We start from the raw sequence: 25,180 nt of genomic DNA on the forward strand, positions 1-25,180 counted from the left end.
AATAAGGGTAGAGTTTAGCATATCAGAAATTCAATCCATTTGCGATCTCTCAAACAGGTTTGCCCTAGGGTCATTCAGCGCAGATTTTCACAGTCACTGAAGCTGTTGTCAGGGCACCTTTCCTGATTTCTATACATTAGCTAATGAAGATACTGGAAACAACTCAAAGGAATTTATACTTGGGTGTGCATTTGTCTCCATATTAACCCAGTCATTGTTTTGAACACACATCTGCCCTTGGGCCTATTCTCTTGGCTCTTAGTCTTGACAGGAATAAACAAACAACTGATTCCTTTTCAGTGCGTCAGGCTAGGAGGCTGTGGAAGGCTGCCCTTCTGGTCTCATTTCAACAAGAAATCCCACGTGGAGGGTTTAAAAGAGCAGAAAAAAAAAAGAGAATGGTGTGTGAAGCAAATCTCTTCTTTTTCAAATTGTTAATTTGCTGATATCAAGGCACCTAAATGATTCCAAGCCTATGAAGACCCAGGAGAGCACAGGACACTGATTATATCTAAAGCCTCTCTTTTATGGTCCTTTCTCCACATGCCTAAGGCAAACCTCCAGCCAGCCTGCAAATCTGGATCCAGATATCTCAGTGTGCTCACCATGTTTGAGTGTGCAGTTTCCTGTCTGCGTCCTGTCCTGTTGGTTATTTCCCAGCATCCCTTCTCCCTTCTGTCCTGGTCATGTGGAGGCTTGAAATCGAGACATTTCCCACCCTCCTTCACGAGGGCCAATGGCGAATATTTGACTGCCCGGACTCCTCTTTAATCCCGCGGAGGTTGCAGCTTCTCTGAGAGATATAAACAAACTCTTTCCTTAAAGGAAGTGGGTATGTGCCCCTTTTTCATCCCTTTCTGCCAAGCGAAATGTGAACCTGACGATGGAGCTGGGGTAACCAGAGCAGCCAATGAGTCGGGAGCCATGTGGAGAAAAGTGCAACAACAGGCACAGGAGCCTGGGTCCTTGAAGATTGTGACGCTTCCTGAGAAGCTCCGACTGACTATGTTTAAAGGAGAGAGAAACTTCTGTCTTAATCAGAACAGTTAGATCTTCTGTTATCTAATCTTAACTGATATACCCCTCCCCCACCCCCCAAAATGAAACTGATTTCTCCTCTTTCCATGGATTGGGTGTGAAACCTCATGGGATTTTCTGGGAAATTTACCTCCTGAGCCCAGGCCATGCTGGCAGGTGGGCAGGTTTGCTGAACCTTTGCATTAGCCAGAGTGAACTTTCTAGTAGTATGGGGACTGGGGACATCATCTCAATGGCAGGAAAAGACTACCCGCTACCGCTTAGCCATAGGGCCGTAGTGTTGCCCTTTGTATGTGTATTTTGAATTTTCCTAGCGTGGTGGAGCTGCGTATATTTCACCCCAAACTCAGGCCTCCTATCTCAATTGCTTTTTGGAATGGAGTGGGTGATAAATAAGAGTCATAACTATTTAGTCTAAGTGCAGAGTGATTGAGATAAGGAAAAAAAAAACCCCAAACCAAAACAACCTTCCAAATTATCTAAAACAAGTGTAACAACTCTCCTCATGGGAGACACAAGCCTTATGACAGTGAGGAATTACAGTTTTACTTACTGAATTTAGGCCTTTTAATCTTCTTTGTCATTTCTTTATTGGAATGTATTCCAGTCACCAGCAAAACTACATGAAGAAAATACAAAATAACTAATCAATATTATTTCACTTATACACTTTCTCTCTTTCGACCCTGATATTTGCGTTGATCACATATTGAAGTATTCTCATGGTGAAACTAATTTTCCCTTATATTAAGGTCAGGAAAAAAGATATATCTTTTGTATACTTAGTCTCCGTTGAGAAAGATCTTTCAGAAATACCTTTCAATGCCAATCCTTTGTTCTTCTATCTTTAAATTTCAACGCACCAATCCTACCATCTCTGTTTTGCAAAAGAGGGACTGTGATTTGCTTGTTCCCGGGAGTGAACAACAGAGGTGGATGAGCACCCGGGGCTTTCTCGTGGACTTTCCTCTGTGTCACACTGAGTTTCCAAATGGCCAGAAAATGGCATGTGTGTGTGTGTGTGTGTGTGTGTGTGTGTGCATGTGCATGTGAGTGTGACAGAGGGAGGGGTGCGTGGAGGGGACGTGTAAAAAGCCCCAGAAGTGTGACCTGAACGTCCTCAGGTGGTCCACGCAGCAGCACCAGGTTCTGCACCCCCACCCCACAAATAAGGCCAGCTGCAGGTAGTTGAGCTTCCTCCGTAGAAAGTGGAACAATAGGGGAAGAAGGGGGCCTCTTTATTCTTTTTAATTCAAAGTCACATAACCAATTCGAGTCTTGTGTTTTAAAAAAATAACAATGATATTTTTATTACCAAAATAATGTACGTTCTTTGTAGAAACATATAAAAAACACAAAAACCAGTACAAAAATATGGGTGAACACAAAGGCATATTTTCAATATTTTTCTCTATGTATGTATGTATTTATGTAAGGATATACACAGACCTTTTTGTCACTAAATGTTACTCTTACTATAATTTTAATTGCCTGTAAATATGTACACCGTATGCATATATTGTAATTTGGCCAATTTCCAATTTAACGGAAATAGCTCCGTCTTTGTACTGATCCATGATCATTTCTTTAAAATGAATCTCCAAATAGGACTTCTTGTCTGAAAGCTGTGCCTATTTAAACTTTGATTTATATTGTGAAATTTTTTTATTGGCAACATGCTCACTTCTCTGTACCTATACTCATTCTACCAGTAGATTGAAAAGCAATGTTTTTCCTTTCAAAAGGCTAGTCCAGTCAATTCTCTATTCCTCTTCTTCCCTCTCTAGGCACCCTTTCTCCTCACCCACCCAAAGGGGGCACTGCCCTAACTTACTTCTATTTTAGCCTCTTTTCCGAGAAACCTACTTTCTGCATAGGGTTGGGACTCTGGTCGTGAACACGAGGCGATTGGGTAATCAAAATAGACATTTTACTCCTTAGTTTATGTGTTTGTTTTTTAACAGAACACAGAGGCTTGGTTTAGGCATAAATGGACTTAGAAATTCTTGAATTGCAAGCGATTTTTAAAGTAAAAAGTGGCAATGTCACCAAATGTTTGCATGAAAACTTTTTGTTTGTCTTGTGATTCTCTAGCTAATCTGTGGCATGGTGTAGGCTCTGAATCATCCCAGGTTTTGACTGCTAGCATCAGCTGAGCCCAGGACAGCCGACATACCGCGTCCTGTGAGAACAGAAAGGTGAGAGAGCACTAGGCAAGGACCCGCAGTCTAGCCCGTGGGATAAAGGCAGACGCTTCGAGGTGTTATTTACTTCTGGGGTTTGGGCCTGTGTGAGTGTTTAGGAGGCCTCATTTTTATAGTAGCCTCTGTGTCATTTAGTGTTGCAAAGACCACATTTTCATTTTGTAGACAAAAATAAATAAATATTATCCTTGACTATTTTAAAAAAAAACAAGTGCTAAATAAATATTATTCAGAAAGAAAATGGCACAAGGTAAGTCGATGGAGCAAATAAAGTAGTGATAAATTTGGGTATCCATTTTTGTGGAAAAACCAAGTCCTGTGCTGAGCCTGTGTGTCTGTGGCAAGTGGCTTATAAGCCTTGGTGTTGCTAGGACTGCAAATATTTCAGCGAGACCACCCATCACTCGCATTTGCTCACCCAAGGCCCGCCAGGCTGAAAATGTGCATAGCTGGGTTCAGTTTTACATTATAGCTGTGCTTAGTAAAGTCATGATTTTCAGTGGCGCACAGGCATCCCCTCATCTTTGATACTTGTCAATTAGAGCTCCCCAGAAGTTACTCCTCAAGGTGAGGGCTGGTCAGTATGGCTGCAAATGTGCTTGTGCCCTGCAGCAGGTCCTTATTCCTCAGCAGGACTTTTCTTGCTACATTGCAAATGATGAAGTGCGTGTTGAACTTGGATGAGAGAAAAATCCGTCTTGTGTTCCTTTTCTTAGGAAGCCAGTCAGAGCGCTGGGATGGTGATGCTCACGTCAAAGTACAAAGCAAACACAGGTGGGAAAGCCAGTCCCTCCTGGAGGAGTAGTCCGTCATCTGGCCACTGGGGCCCGTAGTGTCTAGAAGCCTGGAGGAAATGGTGTCTAGACGCCAGAGTTCCAAGGCAATCGTGATTTGCCCACTCTGCAGCAATCCTTTCAATTTTTCAGAATTAAGTGTTTTGGTTTGGAATAGCATGAAAAGTTCTTACCTTTCCTTAGTAGCGCTGGACATTTCAAAATAAATTAAATATTGACATAGTTTTTCCAATAAAATACTTCTGTCTCTTCCTCTCTAGTGTGGCTGTCAGTAGTTTTCATAGCTGAGGTGTTACTGTTTTCAAATTCAATTTAAATCATTTATAGATCAAGAAAATACAAATGAACCAGCTTGAAACTATGCACAGTCTCATTAATGATTAAAAATGCAAACTAAAATAAAGTGAGGAGATGGTTCCCCATAGCAAATGTTGATTAAACACAAGATTAGACTTAATCCTGTGTTTAAGGATTAGATTGGGCCAGGTTGGGGGTTAGGGCATTTCTGTTGCTAGAGTCTAAAAAGGTAGTCATTCTGCAAAGCCTTTGTTAATACATATCAATGGCCTTAAAATATTTATATCTTTGTTTCTAATTCTAGGAATTAGAAAAAAAGATATAAATACCCCTAGGAATATGGCTCAAGTTATACTCAGGGATGTAGACAAAGATTTATGTAAAAGATGTTCGTTACAGCATTATTTCTAGTGGCAATCTGGAAATAATGAAATATTGGAAATGTTCCAACAATGTGGGACTCCTAAGCATTTATTACACATGATATGTAGAAGATTAAATGACCTGGGACATACTGAGCTCTAACCTTAAGAATGGTCCTGACAAGAACTCCTACCCTTCCTGACAGCGTGGATGGAGCTGGAGAGCATTATGCTAAGTAAACTAAACCAGGCAGTAAAAGACAAACACCATATGATCTCACCTATAAGTGGAGCCTAATCAACAAAATGAAACAGAGAGCAAAATAGAACCAGAGACATGAAAATAAAGAACAAGATGACAGTGACCAGAGAGGAGGGTGGAGGGTGATAACGGGGGTGGGGGAAGGAGAAGAAGGAGAAGGGTCAAGTCAAGGAGCATGTTTAATGAAGGACCCATGGCCAAAACGATGGGGAGGAGGACTGAATGTGGGAGGTGGGAGTGGGTGGGGTAGGGAAGAGTAATGGGGGGAAAATGGGGACAACTGTAATTGAACAATAATAAATTTTTTAAAAAAATTATTCTGACAATATATGTAGGGAGAAATAACTGGAACAAATACAACAGATGCTAATAAGGAGGAAATTATAATTTCTAATTTCTACTTTATATTTCTATGTTTTCCAATCTTGTATATTTCTCATATATATTCTCTATTTTATTCAGAATATGTTTCTTTTACAATTAGAAAAAGCCAATATAACTGTTTTTGAAAAATTGTCCATATTGAAATCAGATAGACTTATAATAAAAAAAAGTGCTTTCTAAAATCATTGACACAGCTCATAGGAACTTGTGTTCTGGTTTTCCTGTCATTAATGAATTATAATTTGAATCCATTTACTTTCAAGAAAAGACATGAAGTGCCAGAACATATAGTCAATGATCAAATCGGTAAGTACTTACGGCATGCTTATTATATGTCTGGAACGTTTAAAGGAATGCCTCATTCTAGCCCATAAACTTCTTGTTCGATCTGTTTAGCTCCTAAAAATACTAACTCAGGTGGTGTTGACCTAACTGTAGTCAGGCTCCTCTAAGCCGTCTTCTCACCTACGTTTTGACCTTGGGCTGCAATGTCTGTCCTTGTTGCACTGCACTGCCCAGTTTCAGCAAGAATCCTGGTCAGAGGGAACCCTCCCCCACGAGGTCTGATCACCCTGGTCTGCCTTTGGCAAGAATCCTGCCAAGTTGCTTCAGCAAGAACCCCCTTCCTTTGATGTCTCTTCTCAGGAATGTCCATCCACTGAGCCTGCAACCTCCTCCTCGGCTGCATATCCCCACTTTCACTGGTGTCTTCACACTGAACCCAATTCCACACTGAGGTCTCCTTTCCCCCTGTTTGCAATAGTTTCTGGTTCAAGTCTGTTTGTACTACTGTCCAGCTCTGGTTCTCTTTAACAGTGTCCACAATGTCTTCCTGAACACTGGCTTAAAAAGCAGATCATTTTTTAAAAGTTCAAATTCCCCTCGTGCTGCAATTTAGGATTACGTACTCAATGAGACATCTAACGTCAAGTAAATCAGAGCTTCGTAGCAAAGATGACACCATTCTCTACAATCATATGAATCACAAAACTGTGCTTTAAAGAACAGAGCGTTAAAGCTGGGAGGAGCTTTGGACGTCATCTCTTTATTTTGCAGAGAAGAAACCAAGGTCAGGGTGTACATATTGGCTAAAGGTGTAGTTCTCTGGAGGTGAAGTTGGAACCTGAATACAAGTCTGCTGGTCACAGCCTTTGCCTCTTCTTTCTACTTGCTCCTCTAAGTGCAGCCATTGATTATACATGGTGTTCCAGTGACAACGGGCAGCGTAAAAATACATCATAAATCTAAACCTGTCCGAACCAACGTGCTGACTCTGACATAGATTAATCAGCTTAGAGGGCTTTGGGGGATCATTGGATGACACTGTGTGATTGTGTGATGTGTAATGAATATATATTTTGTACTTCTGGCCACAGTTTCGGTCACAATCTAGCTCACAGCTCCGAATAACATCAGAATTTCTTGAGCAATAAGAGCAATGGGAGCATCTTTTTTAAAAATAGTATTTGGTATCTTGTCCTCAGTCCCTGCAATTGCTTCAGAGTCATAAAGGTGAAATGGGAATTGTGTTATTCATAACAAGTCCCTTTCAACCACGTCGGAGTTTATGTTAATGAGATGACTTTTGGGAATCCCTTAAAGATGAATGAGCTGGTTTCCAGGGGAACCAAGCATAAATAGTGGGTTGGAACTTTCCCTTGATTGATTTCCCCAGAGGGAGGAGGGCTGGAGGTTGAATCATTCACCATGATCAATGAGTTAATCAATCATGTCTATCTAATGAAGTCTTCATATTTAAGAAAAAAAAAGATGGGGTTTGGGAGTGTCTAGGTTAGGAAACCAGAATGTTTCTGTGTGCTACCGAGCCAGGCCCTAAACTCCATGAGGACTGAAGCTCTCCCCAGACTTCACCCGGCATCTCTTCATTTGGCTGTGGATTCATATCTGTTAATGTTATTTGTAAGAAATCAGTAATCTAGTGAGTGGATACACTTCCTGAGTTCTGTGAGCCACTCTAGCAAATGAACTGAATCCAAAAAGGGGTTTGGGGGAAGCACAGGTAATAACCTGGACTTAGTGGCATTTGAAGGCAGATGCCAATCTAGTGGCACTGAGCCCTTAACCTGCATCCTGGTTTTGTTTCCAGGTGGGCAGTGTCAGAATTGAGCTGAATTGCAGGACACTCAGCTGGTGTTGGGGCATTGCTTGGTGTGGCGAAAAGAAACCTACGATGAAATTGGGGGCTGTTGGGTATTGACTGACTTGGCAGGATTTCAAATCCACTTGTTTATGACTAAAGTTGTTTTAATCCATTTGGTTATGGAAAAGACAAAAAAGTTGGTTTTAGTAGTAAAATTGCTTTGATGTGAGAATTAAGTAAGGTGTGTCAGGATGTCATCATCTCATTTGTTGTTGCTGTTAAGCAGTTAGCAACCCAGATGCTGAGAGGCCCTGCTGGGGCTTATCCATAAGAACATGTGGAGCAAAACCACAGCAAGAAGGCATTTAAACTATAAATACTGAAGGTTTGCGAGGACTGTTCAAGACTTTCAGTCAGGGTGAGGAGGCACTTTGCTGACCTAAACAACTCTTGGAAGACTGGTGGGGCATTAGCTCTTGTCATGGCAAGAGGACTCCTCCAAGACCTCGGTGAATGCCACACATTGACCTCGAGACGATCACGCTGCCTGCCAACACCAGGGCTGTCGTTCCCTAGAAAAGTGCTCTAACTACAGGCGACTTTTGTTCTTTTACTGCCGGCTGCAGGTCAGCTGCCAGCTGGTTAAGCCGACTCTCCTGAGTGCCTGCTCGTGTGTTGGGCTGGCCAAAAAATCCATTTGTTTTTTTTCTGTATGATGGGTCTAGTAGCACTTAGTTGTCTTTAACTTCATTCAAAACAATTTTGTTAGATTGTATCATGACAACTGTCATATCAACATGCATTTAAAAAACTTATCAAAATTGGTGACGTCTTGTGTACCCATCTTAATATCAAAGATGGAAGAAAAAGTGCAATATTTTTGGCATATTATGCTTTATTATTTCAAGAAAGATAAAAATGCCAATGAAACACACAAAAAGGGATTTGTGCGGTGTGTGGAGAAGGTGCTGTAACTAATTAAACGTGTTAAAAGTGGTTTGCGAAGTTTCATGGTGGAGATTTCTCTCTGGATGATGCTCCGCAGCGGGTAAACCAGTTGAAGTTGGTAGCGATCAAACCGAGACATTAATTGAGAACAATCAATGTTATACGACACGGGTGATAAGCTGACATGCTCAAAATATCCAAATCAATAACGTTATTGGTGAAAATGAAAAAGGTGTCTTTTATTTTATGGGGAAAAAAACATACAGACTTTTTGGCCAACCCAGTAAAAAGGTACACCTCATCCAAATTCGGATATGACTCCTTTCTTCTCTCCTTGCCTTGCAAAAGAGTGTAATTAATTCATCATTACTTTGAGTATGCTATTTCTTTATTGGCTCGTTGAAAGACATTATCCTGCACGTGGCTGGCTTGTGAAATTCCTGCAGTGAACCTGTGTTCAATGCATTCCTGGGAGAGACAAACTCAGTCTCTGATCATAGTTCATCACCCAAAACAAAACGGGCAGAACTGGACTCTGTTACCTTAAACATCCAGCATTCCTAGGGAGAATAATTTATTTAGCAGTATTGCTTGAGCGCCTATGTAATGTGCTGAGCAGTGCAAATGCAACAATGAGCAAGACAGCTTTTGTGGGGAGCCAGAACAATGGCGAAGTGAATGCCACACGGCTATGATGAGGTTCAATACGGGTGCCAAAGAGTCACATAGGATGGTGGCCTTATAGAGTGCAGGGAAGAGGGAAACTTCCTATGGACCAGTAGAGTTTGTGGGGCTTGGGAGTAAACGGAAAAGCATTCCAGGAAAGGGAACAGCAGAATCAAAGGCTAGGAGGTGAGGAGTGATGTGGCCCTTGGGGAAATGAGAAGATCAGTACTTCCCATAACCCCGGAAGTCAGGTGGTAGGCAGGGGAGCAGGAGTGTAGTAACAGCCACAGCAGGGAGAGCTAGATGTAGGTTCCATTGTAAAGTCAAAGGGAAAACACTGAGGAATTTAAGGCAAGAGATCAGAAGTGGGTTTTAGGGAGATTAGTCAGAGTGTAGTAGAGAGCGATTTAGAGGGGCAGGAAGGCTGTCACAGTACCAAGGAGAGGTGATGGGGGACTTCAGGGAGTGGCCCTGGGGTGGGGACCAGCAGACAAATGTGAGAGATACCCAGGAGGCAGACATGTGAAGATGTTGACAGGGAATTTGTGATAGGAGTCTGCTTTCCTACTCTGATCTCTTGCTTTCCGAAGGAGCAGCCCTGAGGGGAAAAGAGTTTTGCAGAACCGCAGGCTGAGAGAGGCTGGCACCAGAAGGGGCAGCCAAGCCTCCTTTCCCGGTTCCCGATGCCTGGACATGGTGGCTTGTGAAACAGCCTCAGGCTTGGTTTGGTTTGGTTTGCAGTAGCTGACTCCTTTTCGTTCCCAACTCCCCCGTCCTGTCCTATGCTTGAACCCGTAGGTTAGCATGGAGGGGAGACAGCCTCTCAGAAGGGCCAGGAGCAAATGCAGGACCCTGTGCTTCCAAGGTAGATATTCCTTAGCAAGTGGGTGGTAGAGACAAGACCAGACCCACGTGTTCCCTCTGACTCCCAGTCCAGATGCCACAGGCCAGAGCCTGTGTCACCTTCTTCTTTTCTCATCCCCAACTTGGCCCTGCATACTCCCTCTGCACAGACCTTGAACATTCTGATTATATGATGGGTTGACTTGTGCCCCCCATTCATATGTTGAAGTCCTACCCCCCAATACCTCAGAATGTGACCTCACTTGGAAATAGTCATCACAGAGGTAATTAGTAAAGTTAGGACATAGTCATACTGAAGTAGGTTGGGTCCCCAATCCAATATGACTGAGTGGTGTCATTATAAAAAGGGGAGGGAAGTTTGAGCACACACACATAGATACAAACACACACACACTCGAAGAATGCCATGTGAAAATGCTGGCAGAGATGGGCTGATGCCAAGGAGATTGCCCGCAAACACCAGAAGCTAGAAGAGAGGCATGGAACAGATTTTACTTTCTGAAAAAACCGACCTTACTAACACCCTGATTTTGTACTCTAGTCTTCAGTCGTGAGAGAATAAAATTCTGTTGTTCTAGGCCCCCGCCCCCAGTTTGGGTGTTTCGTTATTGCCACCCTACCACTCTAGCACACATTGTCTGAACGCCTTTCCTGGCAACAGTCTGACCTGAGAAATCCTCAGCACAACAGGGTCAAGATTAACTAAAGATTACCCTCGAGCGTCCTGCTAAACCCATCAGTGCCTTTCCCTCTTCTGGCTGACCTGCTGATTCTTCAGGGCCTACCTGGAATTGCTTTCTCTGGTGATAACAGATAAATGTAAAGGGTTTCATCTCTGAAGATATGAGTTACCAGTGGTACAAATGAAGCCATTGTCAGTGATACAATTTTTTGAGAGATTAAGAGATAAGCAGATCTCTATATTCAAAATCTATAAATACATCCTATCTGAACTATTTGTTCATTGCTAAAGAATACACATACAGATGTGTGTGTGATGCGTGCAGACACTCTAATGTAATGGGTGTCCCTCCTACATATAAAAATGTATATACACACATACCCTGAATTTGATCTGTACTTAACAATCTCACGTCAACTTCTCTCCAAAAGGTTTATCATCAAAAGACACTCTGTGCTGTTTGTATAATCTGTTTAAACCTTTTTTTGGCAGAATTCTTTGGACCTTAGAAGAATGTCAGCAGTGTATCCACACGCCCATAGAACAGTACTTACCAAGGAACATTTCAATAACAGATGCCTTCATAGCGAGGACAGCAATCCCCATAAATATCAATGGCACCCTGGAGAGGAAGAAACAATAACATCACCAAACTGCAGCCAAGAGTTCTGAACTGGATGGTGGCTTGTGGGCGGGGCTGCTTCATGTTGCTGGGCCCTCTGGAGGCTTAGGATTGAAGCTGCAGCTTCCTATAAGAGCTCATGTGGATGGGAGTGGCCAGTGTGCTGGAACCCAGAGGGTCTGTTCTTATTTAGAAAGCCCATTCTAGCTCTGGCCGGGTGGCTCAGTTGGTTACAGCGTCGTCCTGAGACACCAAGGTTGCGGGTTTGAGCCCAGGTCAGGGCACATACAGGAATCAACCACTGAACACATAAATAAGTGGCTCAACAAATCGATGTCTCTCTCTCTCAAATCCATAAAAACAGGTTTTAAAAAATGTTAGAAAACCCATTCTAGCCACAAGCCTTCTGTTCTTCAGAGAAGAAGAAGGTCTTGGAATTGGAATTAAAGAGGAAATAACCTGCCGATTTCAAGAATATGTTCAACCAGTGTCCAAACCAGGACAAAAGCCACACTGATGGTATTGAGAGAATATTTTAAGTTTATAAATAAGTTGTTCATTATTCATTTAATAAATATTTATTAAATTCCTATTATTTGGCTAGGTATTGTTAGGTAGGAGATGATAGAAATGCTATTAAAAACAATTCTTGCCCTTAAAAGACATAGTTTAATAGAAGTGGAAAAACATACACGGTAACAAATCATCTAACATCATCGCATTAGAGTGTGCAGGCCTCTAAGGGTGATGGGGGTGTTTATACAGCAGTGGTCCCCAAACTCTGCTGCATATTAGCACCATCTAGGGGTGTAAGAGCGCTCTGATGCCCAGGCTGCACCCAGACCAACCGAATCAGAATGTCTCGGGTATGGAGTCCAGGCATTAAGCATTTAAAACAACTCCCCAGGTTATTGCAGTGTGCAGCTGAGTTCGAGAGCCAGTGATGTAGAGGAAGGCTTCCAAAATCTTAATGTGCGTACAAATCACCCAGGAATCTAGTTAAAATGCAGATTCTAATCCGGTAGGTCTGGGGTAGTGCCAGAGATTCCCCCAAGAGGCCAAGGAATTTTAGAGGAAGGGGAGATACGTCAGCCAGGGGAATAAGAAAATGCTTCATAGAGGTGGTAGCAATTGGGTCAACTTTGAAAGATGAGCAGAGTTCGAATGTACAGAAACAGGGGTGGGGGGGCAGTGGCCCAAGTGGGGCAACAGCATCAACAGGGGCTCAGAGAATAGAAGGCTCCGTGAGTATGGAGATGCTGATGAGCTATGAAGGGTTCCCTTCTTTTAAGGCTGTAAGGAAACCAGCCGAGGTTCATTCGTACTACCTTTCATTGAACATATATTGTGGACTCTATGTTATCTCAAATCCTCACAGTAAGCCAGGGCAGTATATTTTATGATCCCCATTGAATAGATGAGGAAACTAAGGCTTAGTAAGGTATAATGTCAGCGAGGAGGATTAGAAAGAATGGAGGTGAGAGTGGGTGGGAAGGGTGTGCCCTGGGCACAGGGAATAAGGATAAGCATTGTCCACAGAGAATTTAAAGACTTAAAGCCAGTCTGACTTTGGTGATCTTTATAAGCTAGCAATTCTAAATATCAGTGATAAAGAATTCCTCCCTTCTGAGACAAATGGCACCTAAAGCTGGCCTTCACAACTCTATACCCTACTAAACTCCGTGGCTTGCTGATAAACCTGCTGGGGGAAGGGGGGCGGTGGGAGCCCTGACTCGAAGGGTCTGTCTATTTCTGTGGTGTAAATCCTCCTCCCATGACTGATTTTTGAAGCCACCAATACCACGTCACTGAATAGAGATTTGGAAAGAGAGAAACACGACCTGGGACTAGGTAGGTTCAGTGTAAGCTTATATCCAATATTTAGGTACAGCGCCATGCAGAGTTTCTTAACAAAAAGAAACTATTAGATGATAGTTGAGGTAGTAATGCAAGTACTTGATGTGGTTAACTTAAATAAAGCTATTTAATATATGAAAGGTTATATTACAGTTACATTAGGCAGGAAGAGGAATCCCAAATGGAACCGATCGCTTTGCCAATTTCCAGCAATAGTTGGGACGTGTTAAATTTCCCAGGTAAGGAACTTGACCTCTGGTTAAGCAATGGGCAAATAATGGTCTTTCGCCTCAAAGTAGAAAATATTATACACATAATCTGTTTGGCAGTTTGATGCTTAAAGTTCTAGGTCATATTTTGAAAATAGTGTGATACAAATATATTTTTTTTGTTCCTTACTAATTTGAGATGCTCTAGAACAACCCACACATTTTCAGGCCTAAACATTTAACTTTCCTTTGGGGAAAATGCAGCTCGTCCAGCTGCCCTGCCAGACCCGCCTAACCAGCCCCACCAACTGGCCGTCATCCTTCAGCAGTGCAGGTGTCATCTGGGTCATTCTCGACCTCTCCGTCTCCCACACCCCACTTCTTTCCATCAGCCAAGCCTGTTGGCCCTACGTTCTTAATATATCCAGGATCTGACCCGTTCTCATCTTTTCCATTGCCACCTGGTCCAAGCCACGCCTGCTCTCTCCTTGACTATCACAATCAGTCTCCTACTAGGCTGTCTGTACAGTCCACACAGTAGCCAGCATGATCCTGTTCAGAGAAAATCAGTGCATGGTATTCCTCTGTCAACACTCCACAGCGGTTCCCCATTTTACTCGGAATATAAGCCAGAGTCTTCACAAGTGGCTCAAGACCCTGTATGGTTTGGTCACTGCCCCCCCCCACCCTTATTTCCTTCCCACTGTTCTCCCCCATCACTTATCAAGCTCCAGGCACACCAACCTCCAGGCTGTTTCTGGAACACACCTTTCACCTCATGGTTTCTGCACTTACTGTTCATACTCTACCTAGGCCCCCTACCCCCAGATAAAAACACAATTTACTCAGTTCTTTCAGGCCTTCCATTAATTGTCTTCTTTTGAGACTTTCCCTAACCACCTTTTCTACCATTTTCCCCCATGTCACTGTGACATTTTCCCCCATGTCATCTGTGACATACTCTATAGTTTGCTTATTCTATTTGTTTATTGTTTTTGTTTCCCGTGAGGGATGTAAGCTCCATGAGGACAGCGGTTTTTATTTCATTTGTTTATGTGCTCATCAAATACATGTTGACTCAATGAATAAGGACTCTGTCCTTTCCCTAGGAAATAAAAAAGGAAACAAAACAAAGGGAAGACAATCTTGTCAATACACTAAAAACTACTGAATTGTACATTCTCTAAGGTGTATTTAGTGGTATGTAAGTTACATTTCCATAAGTATTATTTATTGTCAACAAACAAATTGAAAGGGAAGACGGATTGCAGAGAGCAGTGCTCTCAGATCCGTCCCACAGCTTTAGAAGACCCGAGAGACCTGACCTGGATGGGTGAGTACAAGGAGCAGAATTCCAGGAAGCAAGCCATGTGCCTGGAGGAGATACCACCCCAGTGCTGACTCATCAGTAATGGACCCCGTTCAGAACCACTCTGGTCTCTTGGAATCAGAATGTTTTGAGTCTTCCTCCTTACAGTACCAGTTTCTCTCCTTGCTTAGTCCGTTTACTCATACACTTAAAATGTAAATGTGCCTTTTGAAATGTGTGAAAAAAATTCCAACCCTCTCTCGACTATTCAAGAGTCTGGGGATGAGGACAGCCACCAGCACTGTTAAGCGGTTCCTGTGGGTGGACCCGTGTCGCAAGGCCGTGGGGTACAGAGTGGTAATGTTGGAGCCTCAATTCCTCCTGTGCTCACCAGGGTTCTGACAAAAACGGAACAACGGGGGTTTCCAAAAAACATGTCACTGATTCATAAATTTATGGGTTGTGCCGTGAGATGTAATAGAAAGAGTGCCGAACAGGAAGTCCTGCTGAGGCAAATGGAGCCTGATTGTGAAATAAAAACATACATTAGTGTAAGTAGAGTAGCCAGCCAATTTAATTAGACCTCTTGTCGCCCAGAGCTAGAAAAGAACAAGTTGGTAGTAAACAATAAAATGGCCTTATGTTTATGTGTTTTTTCACGGTATTTTTCTCTTAATTTTTTTTTTACTGTGGTAAAACACACATACGTAAAATGTACTGTCTTAACCATTTTTCAGCCTGCACTTCAGTGGTATTAAACACATTCCTAACGCGCTATCATCACCACTATCCGTCTCCAGAACTCTTTTGTCGTATAGAAACTGGAGCTCTGTGCCATTCGACAACAGCTCCCCATTTTCCTGTTCCCCCAGCCCCTGGCAACCACAGGCTGCTTCTGTCGCTATGGTTTTAGCCAAGTACCTCATTTAAGTGGAATCATAAAATGTTTTTATTTTTGTGACTTGACTATTGCTAATAGCATAATAGTCTCAAGGTTCACTCATGTTGTAATATATGTCAGAATTTCTTTCCTTTTTAAGGCTGAAGAATACTCCACTGCATGTATATACCACCACCCCCCCTTTTTATTCATTCACTGGTGGATCATTCATCAGTCCATGGATACTCAAGTTTCTTCCAGATTTTAATTACTGTGAAGAATGCTCTATGAACTTGGGCATGCAAGTATCTCTCTGAGACCCTGCTTTCTTTTGTGTGCTTACCCAGAGAGAATTGCTAGACTGTATGGTGTTTTCTAGAGTGGCTATACAATTTTACATTCCCAGTAACATTGCTTGAGAGTTCCAATGTCTCCACATTCTCATCAACACTCATTACTTTCTGTTTCTTTTGGTAGTAGTCATTCTAATGGGTGCAGTTTTCATTTTCATTTCCCTACTGATTAGTGATGTTGAGCATCTTTTCATGTACTTCTTGGCTGTTTGTATATCTTCTTCGGAGAAACGTCAATTCAGGCACTTTGCCCAGCTTTTAACCATGTTTTATTGTTGAATTTTTGTTATGTATACATTCTGGGTTTTAATCCCTTATCAAATACATGATTTGTAAACATTTTTCCCATTCTATGACTTGTCTTTTCACTCTGTTAATAGTATCTTTTGATGCCAAAATTTTTAATAATTTTTATGAAGTCCAATTTATTTATTTTTTGGTGCATCTCTGGCTTTGTGTGTGATATCCAAGAAATCACTGCCAAGTCCAATGTTGTGAAGCTTTTGTCCTATGTTTTCTTCTAAGAATTTTATAGTTCTTTTGCCTCATTTTTACATCTTTGATTTATTTGAGTTAATTTTTGTATATGATGTTAGGCAAGGGTCCAACTTTTTTCTTTTGCGTGTGGATATCCACTTTCCCCAGCATCATTTATTGAAGAGACTGCCTTTTGCCCACTGAATGGTCTTGGCACCTTGCCGAAAATTACTTGACCATGCACATGAGGGTCAATTTCTGGATTCTCTATTCTGTTCCATTGTTTTATATGTGTATCTCAATGCCAGTACCACACTGTTATGATTAATGCAGTTTTGCAGATCGTTTTTAAAATCAGGACCAGACTTTCAGCTCTCCTCTTCTTCAAGATTGTTTTGACTATTGGGGTCCTTTGAGATTCCATATAGATATTTGGATAGGTTTTCCTATGTCTTCAAAAAACATCACTGGGATTTTGATAGTATTGCACTGAATTTGTAGATTGCTTTGGGTGCTATTGATATCTTGACAATATTACATCTTCCAATTTTGTAAACATGGTATGTGTTTCCATTTATTTAGGTCTTCTTTAGCTCCTTTCAGCAATGTTTTGTGTTTTCGTTGTACAAGACTTGTACCTCCTTGGTTAGGTTAGCACCTAAGCACAAAATCCTGGACCTAAGCACACTCCAGGATTTTGGTCTTTTCTCTACACCCTGCAAATCAGTGCCTTGCCTCATCCTCTTATTGTTCTAGCTGGAATGAATACCTTACCATTCCTCACCTGCCTCTCATAGCCTGTCCATCTTTCAAGGTTGAGCTAATGGGCCATCTTTTCTATGTAAATCTTCCTGGTCTCTTCAGGTCAAAATTCATCTTCATTCATAAATCCATTTAATCATTCAGAAAAAGAATTTTGCACGTACTCTGTGCAAGGCAGACAGGAACAAGATGCAGGTTCTATCATCAAGCTGCTTTGAGTCTCTTAGAGGGAGACTGATGAACACTCATCATAAATAACATCAATTGAGCATACACTACGTGTCAGTAGTATATCAACTCATGTAATCTTCACAACAACCTGATCAGGTAGGTGGTTTTCTTGCCTTAATTTTAGAGGTAAGGAATTGGAGACATGGAGAAGTTAGGTAAATTGCCCAAGGTTACCTACAAGGCTGGAGAGAAGAGAAGCTGGAATTCAAACCAGGAATCCTGTGTCCAGAGGCTCTGCATTTGCATTCTGCCACTTGCCATAACTGTGTTATAATAAGCAAGACACTCCCCTCATGTACATTCTGATTTAATTGGTCTGAGTTGGTGCTGATATTGCTTTAAAGCCCCCAGGCGACTCCACTGTGCTGCCAGAATTAGAACCTCTGCTGCAGAGCATACAGAGATGGCGAAAAGGGTAGACGGGCAAATAGGCCTGGAGCATGGGGGTTGTAAGAGGTTTGGATTAATTTAACTGGTGGCTTGGAAAGCAATGATTTGTGGAGAAGGGGCATGTGGGCACGGGGAACAGAGCAACTTCAGGAACTCGGATTTGCTTGGCCAGGCTGGGAGAGGAACCGGACTGTTAGAGAGCAAAGAAGGGGCCATGTCAGCCTTGAATGTCATTCCTAAAGAATGTAGAGTTGATCCTTTAGGCCATAGGAAGACAGAGGGGGCCTAAAAATTATTTTCTCATTCGTCATTTTTAATAAGCCCCCTAGAGACTTACTTGAGCCACTCAGTTACAGAAAATGTGTCCTAGTGGACATGTAGGATTTATACGGCGCTGGTGTTTGTCTGATCCATGATGCTATGTGGGGGAACACCTAACAATGCTCTTTGTCCATGAGGCCAAGAGAGCCAGTATCCATCTGGAAACATTTAATAGTTATGAGAAGCTTGCGTTGTATTTCCAAAATGCCAAAAATCCCTTGAGGGCAGACATCTCTGAATGGGGAGAGGCCACATCTGCAGTCTTGCTTTCCTCATCTTGGCCTGATGTAGAGCCTCAGCTGCTTGTCAGTGGGCGTGAGTTTATCTGGTGAAAATGAAACAAGGAAGGCTGGTACTAAGAGGGGCCTTTGTACTTGATCTTAGACAAAGGGCCAAGAGGCGATAAGAGGGGCCTTTACAATGTGGAGGTGGCCTCAATCTCCATAGAAACCTTTACATAAATCATCTTGCTGTGGGCTGGGTCTGAAACACTGCATTTCCAGTTGCTATGATACCAGAAGTCACTATTATAATCCCCTGGGATTCTGTGAAGGAGCGTGTGAGCTAGAGAAGACTAGGTTTTCTTTCTTTCCTTATTTTTCTTCTCTTTCTAGTTCCTTCCTTCTTTTATCTTAAAGAAATGCAAACTGCATAGTGCAAGCCAAATAGGCAGGGAAGACAAGGAAAATTTTGCCTTTCCTCAAAATGTTGGTTCCTAAGGATGCACCGGCCTCCTTGAAGAGGCATGTTAAGCCAAGCAATATGGACCGGACACTGTGGGTTGCCTAAGCAGAGCACTTGCTTACCGCTTCCTCCTTGCTAACACAACCCCAATTTGGTAAAGATAATAAATGCAACCGAAGGACTCAGAGGAAGCAGGTCCATTCAAGGCTGAGCCAAGGGTAAGGTTATATAGATACACATATTTCTCCTTGCTGATGGTTTCTTAAAGACCTCAGCCTGGGATTTTCTCCAAGAGCCTGTGACTAGTTCAGGGTGGGCATGTCCTGAATTGTATCAGACTGAATGGAGAGACTTTACTCCCATGTTTTTCAGGGGGAGGTTACCTGTCTTGTTGGACATGAACAAGGGAGAGGATTGTTCTAGGTCTACTGGCAGCCATCTTGTGACCATGAGACAGGTCGATGTGAAGAAACGCCAACACAAAAAGCAGGCAGGCAACTAAGTGAGCCACGTGATAAATGGAGCTGGAGCTCTGACTATTTCGTGCCTAGAGATTGGGCCTACCTCTGTTAAATGAGGTAATCAACTTCCCTTTCAGTTGGACTTGGAGCTGAAAGACGACTCCTGACTGCTCACTGACTCTCAGTGCCTGTCGTTGCAGAGCAGATAGGTTTATACCAGAGCCTGCAGAGTATCTTCTCAACGGGTCTCTTATCTGGACCAACTACAAACCTCTTGAAGTAGAATGGGCATTTTCATTCCAGAATTCTGAGCAGTGAAGTCACTTGCGTAAGGTCACACAGCCCAGAATTGAACCGGCAACCTTTCAGTTCTCAGCCCAGCACTCACCCCACTGAGCCACACCAGCCAGGCTAGTACTTTCACTTTTGAAAGCCTGGTTACGCATATAACTTTAATCTCACAAGACCCCTGAAGGATCTCTAATATTATGTTCAGATGCAGAGATAACACTTGCTGAAATTAAGTCACTAAGCTGCTCACTTAATGGTCTGGCCAAAAAAAAAGATAACTTGGGCGAATCAAGCTCTCCCCTGGGATTTTGGAATTGGAACACTGAAAGCCTTGAAAACTTGGGAGTCAAGCTGAAGGCCTCATGGGGCCCTAAATAAGATGTAGAAGATGCAGAACGAGATGGAGAAGAGAAAGCTTGTGTCCCTGGGGAAATCAGAGAGAGCAGATGCCTTAGTTTCTGGCCACTTCCCAGGTCCCATTTCCAGTCTGAAGAAGTCCAGCTGGACTTGGTCTCCTATGCATGTCATAGATGTTTCTGGGCCCTCTTGCTCCAGCCAGTTTGAGTTAGTTTCTGTTCCTTGAAGCTTTGATTAAAACCTTTTCATCTTTGTTGTTTTATTTATCTTCTGTTTCCCCGAAACCATTAGTAGTAAGATGAAAACACTTCAAATGAAAAGGGCACAGATACTTGGTTTTTGGTTAGCATCAAGGCAGGGGTTGGAGGACCTGTATGCAGCTCTGGTGCAGGCAGAGAAGATGCTCCCGGGCTGCGGCAGCCACCACGAAGGAGAAATACAGCCTGCACACCCGGGATGCTCTGGGAGGAAAGGGGGAGCGTGTGGATTTGAAACTATGCTGTGAGAATGTCACTGTGGCATCAGGGTTTGTTACCAGGTGTGATTTTGCTTCCCATTCCTGCCCACAGAAGGGCAATGCTGAAGACAGTTTTGGTTGTCACAACCGGGGGCGATGTTCTTGGAGTGTAGTGGTTAGAGGCCAGAGATGCTGCTAAATATCCTATAATGAACATCACAGGCCACACAACCAAGAATTACCCAGTACGACGTATATATATGGTGGGACCCCCCAAACTGGAATTTATTTATAAAAAAGTGCATATTTTTTCTTATATGTTTAAACTTCTGTCACCTTCAAAGTGCTGTCTGTCTGATGCAATACACCTATTGAGATGGGTTTTTTTCTCCTGCTCAAAACAGTTTTTGAACTTGGAGATTTTGATGCCTTTTAGTGCTTCTGCCGTTTTTTTTGGTTTCACCTCTTCCACATGGACAAAATATTTCCCTTTGAGGAATTTTTTCATCCAGGAAGCAAAGAAAAAAAGTCACTTGGGGCAAGATCAGGTGAATAGAGAGGGTGGGGCACAGGGGTGATACCATTTTTAGTCAAAAACTGCTGAACACTCAGCATGGTGTGGGCAGGTACACTTGTAAATCACCCATCATGAAATGGGCAAACTCATCAAAAGAGTCTTCAGAAAAAATTCACTGAAGCTGAACACACTCTCCCACACAACACCAGCTGGTACAGTGATACAGGTGGGTTCCTAGAACACTCACCTAGCAGGGAAGCCTGTACTACAAGGGTCCCGCCCTGCAGAAGATAACTCCAGTTTGGGGGGTACCCCATATATGTAAATAAGAGTGTTATGTCTATTGATGTCCCAATCCAGAAGATTTCCACAAATATTATAGGTGATTTTTTGATGACTAAAATGTGAACTACTCAGGATCCTTTATCTAGGATCACTTTTAATTGCCCTATATACATAGCCGTAGATATATAAATCCTAAAGCAAAGATATTCACTCCTCTGCCACTGGGCGGGTTAAAGAGCTCGCATGTGTTCAATGACAGATATGTGCCTATGCCATCAGGTCCACCTATCCATGTGGCATGTTTCTACATGTCAGCAAGCCAAGAAGGGAAAGCCTGTTTTGGTGCGTGTGTTTCAGACCGTCATTTTTACTTCGTTAAGAACCTGACATATGGTAATGCTTACCACATCCACCAAGGCTTCAACCCATAGTGATTTCTAGTGAGGCTGCAAACAGTAATTACGTTTCTGAAGTGGTAGTTTAGATCTTATATTGCCAGTGGGAAAAAATACTAGTTTGCAGGCATGCCCACAAATGAGCTCTAAAGAACTCCTTCCGAGAGTTATTTACCCTCTGTCATGGGAGGGGGACAGGAAGAGCAGTAAATCTGGGGGAGGGGGGCCTCATAAAAGATGAGGTGGGCCATGACCGCCCCTCTTAGTTACTCTGGGGACCATGCATGGTTTCAAAGTTACTCATGGAGCTTTGGAAGATGAGTTTCTCTCATCTCAAGCCCCTTTACCTAGTGTGTCTGATGCTGGAGTAGCCCTGCCTCCTCCCAGTGAGTCTGTTCCCTTGGGCACTGAGGTCTGTGGTTTCCAAGGAGCCGTCCGCTGTGAATTTGGAGCTGGGTCTTTGGTTCAGTCCAACTGTGGTCCCCAGAGGCTCAACTGGCCTGAACATTCTGTTCTTTTCTGTCTGCCTTCAATTCTGAGGCCCAGAAAAACATTTTTCGCATCTGGCAGAGCCTTCCAGCTGAGGTAGGAAGGAGGATGAGGGTGTGTCTATAAAATCCATAGTATCTTCCCGTCTGCCTCTTGCTAAAGAGTGGGTTTGTCTCAGGATAGCACAGGGTTCGAGCTGTCCCCAAGCTGCTGAGAGGCAGGCATGGGGCTATGGGTCAAGGTGCATTCTTGTACCCCAGCAACCACTGGGGAAATGGAGGGTATAATCCATTTAGTCCACAGTCCACAGTCCCAGGAGTTGGTAGAAACCAGCAGAAAGAGAGTCATTTCTCTCTCTCCGAAGGAAACCACGCAGTCTTATGCTCTGGAGGCCTTCTCTGGACCACGTCCAGCTCTGACAGAGCCTTTGAACCCTCTTTCATGTTTCTTTGGCCAATTTATTGGTCCAGCTGTCTAGTGGGCTGTTACACAAGATGGAATTGGTGCCTTTGTTCTTCTTCATGGAAAGTTTCAGGAGTGTAGAGTCCACCCCAACAATAATACCATTTACTGAATGCTTACCATATGTTACACACTGCACGTATGTGACTTTATTTAATTATCTTGGCGAGCCTATCAGGTAAGTGTTCTTATGCCCATTTTTCAGAGTAGGCAATTGAGGCTTAGAGAAGCTTAGTAAGCTGTCTGAGATTATAGAATGAGTATGTAGAAGAACCAGAATTCCATCCCAGGCCTCAAACATTTAACCCCTCTCAGTAAACCCATCTGACCACCCCAGCTGATGGTTTCACTTCTTTTTTGCCTTGACACATGTATCTTAGGCTTTTTGAAATATACAGTTGACCATAGTTAAGACATATACTGTAAAATATATATATTGTGTAGTAAAGTTGTCTTAGTTCTAAGGTCAAGAGATTGTCTTGAGTTATATTTGGGCCTGAACTCACTCACAGCTCTCTCACTCTCTCACACAAATGTGTTATTTAGGGTAAAGTGACGCATCAGGCATATTTTTAAGCTTAACCAGGCATAACACACCCATCTAAATAGACATTTGAATGTATTGTAATTGACTGTGTCGTGGATGTTAAAATGGGACGAACCTTTGTCTTAGCTTCAGCTGGACGAAGTGCCAACTACTTCCATGTCCCAAAGTGGTCCCAAGGCTCTTCTCACTCTTGCCTGGAGTGGGTGGGAGTGTGGGCAGGGGCAGGAGGGGAGATCCCAACAGCTCTTCCCAAAGCTGTTCTTGCTTTCCAGTCTTCTCAGCTATCCTCTTGGCTTCTATACCCTTTGGCAAGTCTGGCAATCAGCTGAAGGTCACGGTTCTTGGTTACCTCCTTCGGAAGCCCAGCTTGGATACCCAGTCACCCCATTTAAAATTGCTGAGTGGTGGTGCTCCTTGGGATTGGGGCATAGTGCCCTGGAGTCCGACTCAGGATTAAGTCATCTACAGGAGATGGAGTAGCTTGTGACAAATGAGATGACTTGTCTGAGAGTCAGCCTGGAGCTGCTTCAGGTCTCTCCAAACCAGGTGTGTGTGAAGGGCAGAGGAGCCCACAGCAGAAAGAAGCTGGAGTTCGAAGGCCACTTGCTAAAGGGCAGAAGGAGGAGTGACGAATGCCCAGCCAGAACAGATTCCCATGTATCAACACCCAGAGAATGTGGACGAGGGGTCCTCCGCAAAGTGGGAAGTGCCCCGCAGGAACAAGAAATGGCTGTGAATGCCAGCTGACAACAGTAGTAACTCGGAAGGCCTTTCTGCCACCTTCAACTCTGGACGTGAAGAGGCCATCGGCAGCAGCCAAGGGGGTGTGGGGTAAAGGCACAAGGCAGAGAAGGAGAGAATCCAGTCACGCCCCCTTCCCACTGTAGAAAGCAAGCCTGGAGGTGGAGGGCGATGCTTTAAACTGTGAAGGGCATTTTAACGTTTTTAAGTATTACTATGATATCTATGTTAATGACAACTAAGATTGTTTAGAGATATAATAAGAACCAGATCTTAAAAAAAGACTCTGAGTGTGATCTGTCTGTTAGGAACCTACTCAGATTTCATCCTGGGTGGAGGCAAGAACTGCCCACAGATACTGAGCGGGAGGCAGGAAATCAAAGAGCAATAAGATGGCGCACTCTGTGTCTGCTCGTCCAAAGTGCTCTCCGGTCTCCCTTTCTTTCCTCCGCGCTCAGCCTGCTCCAGAAATGCTGGCCTCACAAGCGTGGTCTGACCTCAGGACCTTTGCATTCGCTCTTCCCTCTGCCTGGAACGCTCTTCCCCAAGAATCCACAGGGCTTGCTCCCTGGCTCCCTTCACCTCTCTCTCTGTTCCCACATGCCTTCATCAGGCATTTATCTGGCCACGCAGTGTGTAATTCATCACCCACACCTCACTGCTCTGTCTGGCCCCCTTATCCTACTGTGTTAAGCGTCTCATAGCCCAGATCACTGCCAGACCTCGTGTGTGAATTTATTTATTGTGCACCCCCAGATCGGCAGCTCCGGAAGCATGGAGACTTATTTTGTTCATTCATCTTCACAAACACATAGAATTACGAATGAAAGATGGTGGTGGCCCCATTAATATTTGTTGCTGCTGCCATTGGATGTTGCCCCTGCTTCCCTAAATTCCTTTTAGCTTTAGGAGTACAGATTTACTGACCAAATTATACAAGGCAGCCAGTCTGGGCAAGTTGACTTGCACCTTTGTATCCAAAGCATGTTTCCTCTGTCTGGGACACAAAGGAACCCAGAGGGGGGAATTCACCCGGTGCTGAGATGTCAGTGACCTCTTCCCTTGGAAACTGTACATTAGTTTCCCCCAAAGGAATTGATTTTTTTTTTCTGTTTGAGAAGAAGGAATGCAGAAACAGAGTTTCATCTCACTATAGCCTGAAGGGCGATTTTCATGAATTTTTACCACATGTCCGCACAAAACTTTTGCCTTTCTCTCTCTGAGGGAAAGAATTTGAGAAATTTCTATGGGAGTCTTGTCCATGTAGAGAGCCTTATCAGGGAAAGTAATTATTTTAAAGTAATCTGAGTCATAGGGAAGTCGGATGCTTTCTGTAACTCGATGAGAACTTTACCTTAGAGGGACAGTGAAGGACGCCTTTCGGAGACTGGCTACTCGAAGGCCTTGATCATGATACCTACTCCTTGGCTTTCCTCCCGAAAATCATGTCTTCCCAACACACCTGAGAAGCAATTCTTAAA

The 25,180-nt window shown here is 43.3% G+C and overlaps 1 protein-coding gene across 3 annotated transcripts in view; it reads right to left on the bottom strand.

Annotated features, from left to right (window-relative positions):
• The window catches only part of VIT (vitrin), a 95,855-nt gene that overhangs the window by 64,879 nt on the left and 5,796 nt on the right, over positions 1-25,180 (bottom strand). For all 3 annotated transcript variants that reach the window (XM_037066685.1, XM_037066684.1, XM_037066683.1), the window contains exons 2-3: positions 11,157-11,224; positions 1,592-1,657 (exon numbers count right to left, since the gene is read on the bottom strand). In XM_037066685.1, coding sequence (XP_036922580.1) covers positions 1,592-1,657; positions 11,157-11,208 — 118 coding nt within the window. In that variant the 5' untranslated portion in view covers positions 11,209-11,224. The remainder of the gene's footprint in view (positions 1-1,591; positions 1,658-11,156; positions 11,225-25,180) is intronic.

The sequence above is a fragment of the Sturnira hondurensis genome, unplaced genomic scaffold (genome assembly GCF_014824575.4).
Source record: "Sturnira hondurensis isolate 20B ecotype Veracruz unplaced genomic scaffold, ASM1482457v3 Scaffold0016663, whole genome shotgun sequence".
Classification (NCBI taxonomy): Eukaryota; Metazoa; Chordata; class Mammalia; order Chiroptera; family Phyllostomidae; genus Sturnira; species Sturnira hondurensis.